Source organism: Pelophylax lessonae (genome assembly GCF_965119305.1).
Source record: "Pelophylax lessonae genome assembly, chromosome: 1".
NCBI lineage: Eukaryota > Metazoa > Chordata > Amphibia > Anura > Ranidae > Pelophylax > Pelophylax lessonae.
The window spans coordinates 342,116,590-342,128,749 of NC_138768.1; the positions used below are offsets into that span (position 1 = coordinate 342,116,590).

At 41.5% G+C, this 12,160-nt stretch overlaps 1 protein-coding gene across 1 annotated transcript in view; it reads right to left on the reverse strand.

Moving 5' to 3' along the window:
• LOC309556156 (spindle assembly abnormal protein 6 homolog) overlaps window positions 1-12,160 on the reverse strand; it is a gene marked incomplete at its 3' end in the record, with an annotated part of 221,299 nt that overhangs the window by 94,769 nt on the left and 114,370 nt on the right. Inside the window, exons 6-9 of the mRNA XM_082258516.1 lie at window positions 6,907-6,984; window positions 4,416-4,535; window positions 3,948-4,139; window positions 347-541 (exon numbers count right to left, since the gene is read on the reverse strand). Coding sequence (XP_082114642.1) covers window positions 347-541; window positions 3,948-4,139; window positions 4,416-4,535; window positions 6,907-6,984 — 585 coding nt within the window. The remainder of the gene's footprint in view (window positions 1-346; window positions 542-3,947; window positions 4,140-4,415; window positions 4,536-6,906; window positions 6,985-12,160) is intronic.

The window sequence follows — 12,160 nt, forward strand, 5'->3', positions numbered from 1 at the left end:
TGGGAATCTTCATGTAGTAACTAAGAAATCTTCTTCCATCCACATCTTGGCTTTCACCAGGATCGGTGTGGTTGTATGATTTTATGTCAAACTTCCCCACAAATAAATGAGCAAAATCTAAATGTGTTTTGGTTCAAACTTACTACACAGAGTTTTGAATGCAGATATTAAAAAAAAAAAAAAAATCCACACAAACACACACGCACTATTTGGGTGCATTCACATTCATGTGTTTTGCAGGTACAGTGCATTAAATAAAAAAACCTTGCTTTCATTTTCATTAGGAATGAGCGTGAATGCATGTAAAACACACCTGAAAATGCATTGCAGCCAATATGACACATACCTTGTGCTCCTGTGCGCTTTCACAAGCATCTGTACTTCGTAACACTACTTGCTCTTTATCCTTGACTTCCTGTTCTAGAACAGCTGTCCGCATTTTGTACTGGTTTAGAAGTTTCTCTTTCTCGTGGCACTCAGAGTCCAAAGTTGCATTTTCCCGACGTAGGGAAGAAGCTTCTTGTTTAGCTCTGTAATTTTCCTGAAACAACATTTTACAATCTATTTACCCAGAAATAATCGGGGAAATTTATCAACACTGGAGCAGACAGAATCTGGAGCAGCTGTGGATGGCAACTGATCAGCTTCTACTATCTTCAGCTTGTTCTGTTAAAGTGAGGTACACACTAAGAAAATCAGGTGAACAATTGTTCTGATTTTCTTTGTTTTTTTCACAGTAAGTGGGAACAGAGGAAGGAAATCGTGTACAAAAATTCTTGTACGACAAAGGCTTTTTTTTGTGGTTTATTGTTTCTGATCATGTGCAGTCTTTCATTTCTGATCTTTCTCGTACGAGAATCGAGCGAAAATAGGACACACTGAAACGAAAATCAGTTGTTTGGTTACCGTACGAGAAAAAAACTTTGGAGTTTGACCCTTCGGAAGTTTTTATTCAGAAGGTCGGAATCGGAAGGTTGGAATTGGCTGTTGAAAGTTATGTACACACCATGAGAAAATCATACAAATAGTTTCTCGGACTAAAATGTTTGCCTGATTTTCCTATAGTGACGAGCCTTAACCTCTTCCGGACCGCCCGCCATAGATATACCACGGCAGGCAGCCCCTCCTGTGCGAACCAACGTAGCTATAAGTCGGTCGCGTGCCTGCAGCTAGAGGCTCCTGTTCGGCAGTGGGGACTCTGGACACCCACAATCGTTCCCCGCTGAGAGAGAAGGACGGTCAGCTACTGCAAACACAGCTGACCGTTCTTCTCTCCAATTCTCTCTCTGGAATGTTCACAGAGCGCCTGTGATCCTTCTATGTAGGATCACAGGTCTCTGATCATTTCAAAAGCCCAACCCCTATACAGTTAGAAACACTCCCCTAGGCTCATATTTAACCCCTTGATCACCCACTGTGTTAATCCCTTCCCTGCCAGTGTCATTATTACAGTAACAGTGCACATTTTTAGCACTGATTGCTGTAGTAATGTCACTGGTCCCCCCCAAAAGTGTCAAAAATGGCAGTTAGGGGTCCGATCTGTCTGCCACAATCCCACTAAAAATCACAGATTGCCGCCATTACTAGTTAAAAAAAAGAAATAAAAATGATAAATCTTTCCCGTAGTTAGACGCGTTAACTTTTGCGCAAACCAATCAAAATACGCTTATTGCTATTTTTTTCCCAAAAATATGTAGCAGAAAACAAATTGGCCTAAAATGTTAAAAAAATTTGATTTTTAATTGTCTTTTTTGGGGGAATGTTATATAGCAGAATGTCGCTCTTTTTGTTTATAGCGCAAAAAAAAAAAAAAAAAAAAAATTGCAGAGGTGATCAAATACCACTAAAATAAAGCTCTATTTGTGGGAAAAAAGGACGTCAATTTTATTTAGGTACAGCGTCGCACGACCGCGCAATTGTCCGTTACAGTAACGCAGTACTGAATCGCAAAAAATGGCTTGGTCATTAAGGGGGCAAATCCTTCCGGTCCAGAACTGGCTAACTTTTAAAATTAAAGATAGATACTAATTGGTTGGCATGCACAGCTGCTCCAGATTCAGGCTCCATTCACATGTGCTGCAGCCGCGGCTCACAGCATGAGCTCCAGTGCTTCCCCATTTACTGATTCAGGTGTGAATCAGGTCCGAAGTTTTGCCTGAATTTGCACGAATTGGACCAATGCACAGGATCCTTCTTCAATGCAGAGCGCGGATGCCCCGAGGCTGCGTGAACCAGCTCCATTAAGAACTGGTCACACTCTTTGGTCATGCAAATTAAACGTGGGGAAACCTGCATCTAATTCGCATATATGTGAATCCTGCCTAAGACTGTAAAAGCCACTGTGTCTGCTTGCACACAAAGATTCATTCCAAACATGTATTTTCAACAAAAAAATGCACTGACTGGCTGAATGTAATCTGATCTTAAGTAATCAATGCTTGCAGTATTCCGTATGTAAAACTTTACACAGATCATTGCACAGGTTTTTTTTCCTTCTGGCTGATATTAGTAGTGATGTTCTATGATCAGCCCATTGATGAGAGAAGAAAAATGCACCATGCAATAAAAGACTGATTCATAAGAAAATTTCAATAGTCAAATGTTCATTTAAACCATAGCTAAACCTAAAAACAAAAATGTTCCATATTGCAGCTTATCGATCCTTAAGGCCCCTTTCACACTGTGGAGTCCGGCGGCGGACTCAGTTTTTCTCAGCGGAGGATTGATCCGCCGATCCCCCGCTGAGCAGGCGGATGGCAGCTGTGTGTCTGTGCTGTGCGCGGAGTGCGCTGTGTGCGGAGACACAGCTATCAGATCCCGCTGTTCTCTATGGGGGAATTGGACGGGAACGGACCGCCTTTACCTTCTCATCTCATCTGATCCGATCCGCTGGACGGATGGAAAATAGGGTTTCAATCCGTCCAGATTTGACGGATCGGATGTCAGCGGACAAGTCTCCGCTGACATCCGATGCCCCATAGAGATACATGGGGCATCCGTTCAGATCCGCCAAAAAAACAAAAACAAAAGATAGGCGGATCTGAACGGTCCACCTGTGTGAAAGGGGCCTTAGGCTCGTATACACTAAGAAAATCGGGTGAACATTTTCGTCCAAAGCATTTTCGTACGATTTTCATATAGTGTGTATACAACTTTCTACAGCCGATTCAGAATTTTCTTGCAAACATTCTTAAAGGGACAAACCCCCAAATTTTTCTCGTACTGGAAAAAAAACTAACGATTTTTCGCTTAATGTGTACCGTTTTCGTACGATTTTTGTACACGAAAAATCAGAAAAACTGCGCATGATCAGAAACAGAAAAAAAGCCTTTGTCTTACGAGAATTTTCGTACGAATTTTCGTTCATTGGTTCCGATTTGCTGTGAAACAATGAGGCAAATTGGACGATCATTTGCCCGATTTTCTTATAGTGTGTACCCCACTTGAGTCATATTTGTTTGATTTTTTTTTAGACTTTTATTTTTGCCTGGTGAGCCTACCAGTTACACACTTTATCCTTGGGTGACAGCGCTCCCTCCCCGTGCTGTATCCATCGAGGAGCAGCGTTATCACCATAAGTGTTGTAGTTCACAGAACACAGCTGGGAATGGAAATTTACATTTAGAGCACAGGAAATACATCTACAAAAGCTGGTAACATTGCAGAAGACATAACTTAATGGGTGGGGAAGATGGTAGTTGCCATGAATCCCAAGGTTAGCCACTGATTTTGTTTTGCTTGATTTTATTTCTTCTATTTTTACCAGATTAAAGCATTATGACATTATGCACAACAATGCAAGCCATGTGTACCATTCAAACCTATATAAATAAAAATTGTTATGCCTAATTTACTGCACGTCTTTCAGAAACTGAGTTTAACATTAGAGCTATCCGGTAATTCATTAGCAACCCAAACATACAAAATTCTTACAGAAGTTGGTTTACCTCTTCCATTGCAGAAAGCTTCCCCTTAAGTTCACGTATGCATGATTCAGATTTGTACTTCTTCTCTGTCAAATCTTTATTATTGGCTTCCAATTCACACACCCTTCCTTCCAAATGTTGTATTGTTCGGTTGTTAGAGGATTCCAGCTCTTTCTTTTGCTGGTCATGCTGAAGCTGGTATTCAGTTTGAAGCTAGGAAAAAATGGATGATATCCAACTGTAATATTCTATTGTAAGAATTACAATAAAGAACAATATTTTTTTTTTTTTTTAATATGATTACAAACAGTGTTATTATGAAGTTAAGGCTTTATAACAAAGCACAATGTGTGATGCCCATTAGTGAAATTCCAGTGACTTCCACACTACAAAAAGCTGCTAGAGACAGCATGGCAATGTGTGGGTGTAGATTGCAAAACCAAAGAATAAATGTCAATTTGTTTTTAGAATGTCAAAATGTAATCCAACCTGCACCACCTTTTCTCTTTCTGCTGTAATTTCCTGTGTATGCCTGCTTGTTAATAAAGAGGTCTGTGAAGTCCATTCATTCCTGAGCTTATCCAGTTCCTTGCATTTCTCTGCCAGGGCCTGTTAAGAAAGTTACTACAGATGTAAGGCAATATAAAAGCCCAATTTTGTATAGACAGGATCACAAAGCAAAAAAGAAAAAATAAAATAAAACAAAAAGGCATTTAATTAGGAACATGAACTGTATTGCAAACCGCACGAAATTAAAACATTCTGAAATGCAAAATAAAAGCTTTTACAACTTAAAATTAGCCCAGGGCTTAGTTATCAAGAACAGCAAAGATTCCTGCACAAATGAGTGTGAGAATCCGTAAGTGTAAGGTCCTAATTCTAAAAGATCTTTCATCTACCTCACATATAAAAATACTGGTTTTACCTTTCTCTTCTGTTTTAGCACTTGGAATTTTTTGTTTTTATTAAAGGCTTATTCACATCAAATGTACTAGGGCTACGCTGGCAGCTATTTCCCCATGCAGCCCCAACACATAAACAAGGTAAAATGCCTAATTTCCAATAGTGTCAGTTCACATCACAGTGCGGCTTTGTGCTGGAAAAAAGTATGCAGTAATTTTTTTTCAGCACAGTGCGTTGGAATGTGAACCACCTCATATCAGTGTTAATTTTAACTGTAATTAAATCTTGCTCATGATATTTCTGTAAAGTTCTGTGACCAAGAGTAAACAATCAGTGCATCAGCATCTAATCTCCCAGCATGCAGCAATGGCTGTGAGATCAGCACAACTCGCCAGTGTGAACAAGCCCTAAACCATCCATTTGTTTCATAGTGTCCAATTTAACCCCTTGGTGCCGGCCGTACGCAAATATGTGGCCTCTCTGCGCCTGGGCGCCAAGAGGACGCATATTTACGCCAACTGCAATCAATAGTGCTGCGCCGAGAGCACGCGCCCTGTGCACTCCCAGAAGTGACCAGCTAGCACAGCACCAATGCATATTGAGATGTCATGCTTAGTAACAATATAAGTCTATGTTATGGTTGTTCAATTGGTTGTGTAGCCACGCCCAGCAGGGTGGTATCTCCTCCCACATTCTGGAAGGTTATGTGGTGGGCTTTTCCACTCTATTTAAACCAAGGATTTAGTCATGGCCCTCAAGCTCTGAGGAAGAGGCACGGCCTCGAAACGCGTTAGCCCTTCGTCTCCAAGAGACATGGACTTATAATAAGGACGTTGTTCTATGGAATTGAGATGCTGGATTTTAATCGCATGTTTGTGAGTAGTTCCTTTTTATTTTTCCAATAAAAGCCCACTGAGGATAATGCGCTAGGCTGGTGCGCCCTTTTCTTTGTTTTTATTTGCAGTGTTTTGTCGACCACCCAGGTCGTAGAGGGCAGCAAAGCTTAGCCATAGTGGATGCCAAGTGTGAGTTCCAGAATTGAGGCAGCCTCGGAACCTGGTTCTGAGCGCAGAAGCAGGGTGCTCAGCATCGCAATTTTCTTTTTGGAGTATCCCCATACCATCTTACTGCTTCCACCATGTTTTACAGATGAAGTTGTGTGCTTTGGATCAAAAGCTGTTCCAAGCCTTCTCCACACTTTTTTCTTCCTGTCATTCTGGTATAGATTAATCTTAGTTTCATCCATCCAAAGAATACTTTTCCAGAACTGCTCTGGCTTTTTTTTTTTTTTTAGATGTTTTTCTGCAAAGTCTAATCTGGCTTTTCTATTCTTCAGGCTTATGAATGGTTTGCACCTTGTGGTGAACCCTCTGTATTTGCTCTTGTGAAGTCTGCTCTTGATTGTAGACTGGCAATGAAACGCCCACCTCCTGGTGAGTGTCTCACACTTGCCGCGATGTTGTGAATGGGTTTTTCTTTACCATAGAGAGGAGTCTGCGATCATCCACCACTGTTGTCTTCCGTTGACATCCAGGCCTTTTTATGTTGCTGAGTTCACCAGTGCGTTCTTCTTTCCTCAGAATGTACCAAACTGTTGGTTTGGCCACTCCTAATAGTGCTGCTATTTCTCTGATGGATTGGTTTTGTTTTTGAAGCCTTACAATGGCCTGTTTCATGGCAACAGATTCCAAATGCAAATACCACACTTCTAATCAACTCCAGATCGTTTACCTGCCTAATTGATGAAGAAATATCGAAGGAGTAGTCCACACCTGGCCATGAAACAGCTTTTGATTCAATTGTCCAATTACTTTTGGTCCTTTGAAAAAGGGGATGGCTAATCTTAAGAGCTGTAATTCCTAAACCCTTCCTCTGATTTAGAAGTACATACCCTCAAATAAACCTGAGTGTGCACTTTTAGCCAATATCTATTATACAACTATAGCTTGAATAGGTTTTGGCAAATACATACCTGAAAAAAACAAACAAAAAAAAAAATTGTGCCTGTAGCCAAATACATGTGTACTTAACTGTATCTCTCAATCGACAGTATACAGACGGCAGCAGAAGATCTTACCTGTTGTGTGACAGAAAGTTTCTGAAAAAGTTCCTCTTCAGATTTCTGTAGTTTCCCTTTTAAAACGTAATTTTCCAACTAAAGATAAAAAAATTAAAAAATAATAATATTAGCTAATATATGGGTTGACTCATTATAGACCGTAAAGTTCTTGACTCATATGGCACCACTATGAATTTTTTATGAACGTCAAATGGCCCTGAGCACTATACCCATCTCTCCTATCACCCCCCCCATCCCTTTTTTTTCTTCTTTCTTCCTGCCCCCTCTGTGAGTTCTTCCCCACTTGTTTGCCTCCCTAGCAACTTTTTCATATCTTTTCCCTGAGATTATTCTACTTTCTTGATTTCTATACATTTCCCATTGTTTTACCCTTGTGGATACTGTTGTGTCCACCACCTAAAAGCAGTATTAAGCCCAAAACCAGAATGTAATATAGTGTAGCTTACCAATCATTAGCTGAAGTGAGTGCATTCGTTAACTTTCTTTGGGCTTTTTCCCCTTTGTTTTAACCAGGTGAAATGGCCAGTAACACTGCTTGTATTACAGTACCCTCACACTGGATGAAGGAGGACAGGGGGCGTCTTTGGACAGTAGCATTAATATTCTGGGGGAAGGGGAGTGTTGGATGGACTAGCAAATTTAAATGCACTAACAAATAGAAGCTTAACTCCAGCTAATACTTTATACACTGTAAGGCCATGTTCACACCTGAGCAATTTTTAGGTCATAAAACGCTCATCTCTGAAGTCTCAAAACTCCCAGCAAGCAAAATCCCATTCATTTCAATAGCCCCTGTTCACATATGAGCATTTTGTCACCTGAAGCAAAATGCCTGAAGCTCAAAAAAGTACATGAGCTTCTTTTTTGGCAGATTACAAGCATTTTTGGACAGATGTCAATACCAGCCTTAAAACACCTGAAAAAAGTGCCCGAAAACTATACGCTCTGGTGTGAATAGAGCCTTACAGCAAACCGTTTTTTTTTTCTTTTGATATAAAGGCTTTACATAAATAAAAGCTGGTCATTGTAAGCAACCCTGTTAGTGTTTATTTTATCCCTGTAAATGATACATCTGCAAGAGAGCTTGTTCTTTTGAAAAGCAAGAGAGCTTGTTCTTTTGAAAAACAATAGACTTACTGGCTGGATCACCAGACGGAAATAGAAGAAAAAAAAACCTAAAAAGAAAAGAAAACAAATGCAGCAATCACATCTAAGAATAGCTAAGCTGCAATATAATCAATGTTTGCTTTTAGGTTTAATACTGCTTTAAATTACCTTGTTCATTATTTATCTAAAGATTAAATGTTCAAACCAACTAACGTTTGCCCTTTAATCTCTTACCCATATTTTCTTTTTACAAAAAGGAAATATAAACCAAGAAAACGGTTCTTATAATTGAAGATCTCATTCTGCACATATATGCCACATACAGATTGGATTTTTTAAACACTATTCTATATATGACTATATGCCTAGTGTGTCTTATACATAAGCAAATGCATATTATTGACCCATTTAGAGCACAGGAATCTCCCATCAGCCAAGCTCTAAATGGCCATTATACTACAGTGTTAAGTAAAGCATTGGGGACAGATACTTTGTTAACTTTAAATCTAAACATACAGTATTGGAATTAGCAGATAGCATAACACTCATTGCTCAACAACAGCACCTTAGGCACCCAGCTGATGATTTCAAAGTAGTGTGGCAAACACTTTAGCAGGCTAGTAGCATAGTAGAAAGCCACCACATTCTAGGCAACCTTGCCAGTGGGAATGCCAGCCTGGAACCAATGCGCGCTAGTGGTTTTTAGGGTTAAAAAAGGGTGGGGGGGGGAGCAGGTCATTCCAGTTTTTACCAATGTCTTTTACCAAGATCATTCCAGGTTGGAGGACAGTTTGTTTAATCCCTACAGATCAAATCCTATTAAAGGATATCCTACACTTCTGTGAATGTTTTTTTTAGCATTTACCACTTGTCGATGGTTGCAGTTATTGCTGTCCTACTTGGTAACCTTAAGTGATATCGACAGAACTTGAAAATCTGCGTTAAATCCCCCAGGGGACAAAGTGTATGTAGCACTCAGCCCTGTTGAGTCCTATGCTGTGGCTTGGAAATAATATGTAATTTTAATTTCTGTCAGTGCTGGCCGTAGCTTCACCTCAGGCTTAAAGTGGAGTTCCACCCTCAAACGTTTTTTCAATAAAAATACCCCCGTGACAGTCAGGGCTAGTGCATTTCAGAATGGATAGCCTCTGAACTGCCCCAGGGTGCACTTACATAAAAATACTTACCTTGAAAATGTCTTGTCCAGCGCTGCCATCTTAGGTGTGGGCAGCTGAAGCCAGGGCGTCCTCTTCGGTGTCCTCTTCAGTCCCAGAATGCCCTGCGCCGGCCCTGCTCGTCAGTTCCGGGGCAGGCGCGTCATCCCTGCACAGCTTCTGGGCATGAATCGCCTGCCACGGAACTGACGAGCAGGGCCGGTGCAGGTGCATTGATTCCTGGCAGCGATGACGTTCAGCTTCCAGGAGTCAATGCAAGCAGGAAGTGACAGGAAGAGGAAGTAAGGTAAGTAAATTTTATTCAAAACCAAAACAAAAAAAAAAAAAAATCATGATTATCCAATCGTTTTTCAGGTTAAATAAAGGAAGCGGATGGGTCAAAGTCGTTTTGGAGGGTGGAACTCTGCTTTAAGTCCAATTTGTGGACGTTCCTATGGGAGAATTTACAGCACAGAACTAGGCATCCCCTCCTCTTATGTGTACTAGATGTTGCCTTGTGTTGGAATCTGTGTTGACGGTCTCGGTCATACTCCTATTTAGCATGTGCAGAAGAAGATATGAGTCAGGGATGTGCTAGCTGGTTTTCAGTACAGGGACACATCATAAGCACTGGAGAGGGGCAAAGCTGTCACCACTAGTTACTCACCTCTTTCTGAACAGTGGTGTTGGACTGTGGGGGGGGGGGGGGGGGGGGAGGCCAATTTGACCATGTTGACAAAATGCTACAGTTCATCTTATGAGACCACTTTAAGATTTAATTATGACCTACTACTGAAATCTGCCAAAGAGAATATTTTCTTTATTTTTTTCTGAATTCTTTAGTGATCTTTGAAAAAGATCAAGGAAAATGTTAGTGGGAAACTTTCAGAAGGATTAAATTTTTCTCCTTTTCGATACCCTGAATCTATATGTAGCACCCTCCTAGCTAGGTAGGTGCTAGGTAAAGCATTTATTGCTCCTGCTGCTCATCAAGGGAGCCTGATCTATTAGGTTGCCTGTCACGTTTCCAGGTGTGATTCACTGGGTCTGAGGGAGAGTCCCCACTGCATCCAATGAGGGAGATTGTTGGACAGTGGAGGAAACCTAGCCAGTGACATGTATTATGGCAGTCCCAGTAAAAAGGGCATTCTGCAATGCATCCTGTGATTGGCCATAAATACTGAGGGGACATGTGACAGGGCGTCTTTGGCGGTAAACAGAGTCCCAGGAGGAGGTGGACGGGTGTCTCTCCTCCTGCAGTGTGTGAGGAAGGTGGTCTTAGGCGGTCGGCCTAATGAACCAGGTGTGGAGCTGAGCTGCAGAGGATCGGGTGTAACTGACGGTGGAGCTGCTGGCAGAGTCTTTTGGAAAAAAGTGTCCGTTAGTACTGAGGGACCTGCCAAAGGGTCTGGCCCAGGAAGGGGCACCACTCTAGTGAAGTCAGGTGATCAAGGAGCTAGCTCACACAGAGTATGACAGTAAAGGGGGTGCCATGTAAAAAACCCTGAAGAATAGAACAAAAGGGGGTGCCAGGAAGGACCCTGAAGTGTGTTCTGCAGTGCAGTACAGCTTATCTAAAGCGGTTCATTTATGACTACTTCATCGCTATAGTCAAGTTAAAGCAGCGGTCTTGCCGCATTCTAGTGCAGTTAAACGTTGCAGCAAATTGTGCATAGTTTATTCAGGTTGCAGTATCCTACTCATTCCCTTCTCCTATACAAGTTTTCAATAAAACAACAAAAAACCCAACCCCTAGACTGTTTCCTGACTGAGCAAAGCGCTAAACTATTGTACTGTTGCTATGGATAACCCAGGGGAACTCATCACCAGCAGCTCCCCAGGGAGTAGTGCTACATATAGATCATAAGGAAATGACAAAAACCCACAAAGAAGAGTGCTGTCTTGGATGAAGGGTGTGAGGTAGGGTGTGAGGGAAGGTAGAAGAATACAAATGATTTTTACTCCATGCCAAATAAAATGTGCTCATCCCAGACTTCTTGCAGTCAGTGCACTTTTGTCAAAGTATTCCCTCAAAAGAATTCGATCAAGATTCTCTTGACAAAAGAGGCAGATCACAGGCAGCAGCAGGGCTGATGAAGGACTAGGGAAGGAAGTGTCCTGCACTAAATTTGCCCACGTGGTACATCATTGGTCTTAAAGAGATTTTACCTGAGAAGATGCCTGCAGCTGCGGGCTTCACCCCAGTACAGTTTTTAGAGCCAGTCGGCTCTCTTGTAATAGCAAATACGAGCGGCTAATTTGATTGGGTCTTCGCTATCGTAGCCTGAAGCGATGACCTGACATCACTTCCGGTTTACCCGGATGTCATTGGCGCAAGTTTGCAAAAGAAAAAAAAAAAAAGTATGCAAAAACACAGATCTTGGTGTTTTGAATGCGTATATGTACAGATCAGAGATTTGGGGTCTTATTGACGTCATATCCCTTCAAAAAGAGCACCTGTCCTATGCCTCTCACAAGGATATGTCGATGCTTGCGACAGCAATAAAAGTGACTAAAAAAATATTTAAAGCAACAGTGTAAAAAAAAAAATATATATATATATTTTTTCAAAGTGAACCCCCCCCTACCTGCGCAGAAAGGCAAACACATGCGTCTGTCCCCCACAAGCCTAAATATTGATCGTCCCACACGTGAGGCATTAACGAAGAAGTAAACCCTCCTCTGCAACTTGTACCTATAGGTAAGCCTATATTCAGAGCCCCATGCGCATGCGCGGGAGTGACGTCATTGCGGCTCTAGCCAATCAGATGGCTGGATGCCGCAAACCCGGAAGAAGGGTGACACAACATGTCACCCATGAGAGAGGTGAGCGGTCGGCACTTCGGGGCTTCGTTCTTAGGTAAGTATTTCATAATGAGCTAGTATGCGATGCATACTAGCTCATTAGGTGTTTTTCTTTCAGGTGTTCGTTTAAAAAAAAATAAAAAATTCGGAGGTTTACAAACTCTAACACAAACGTCAAATCCTGA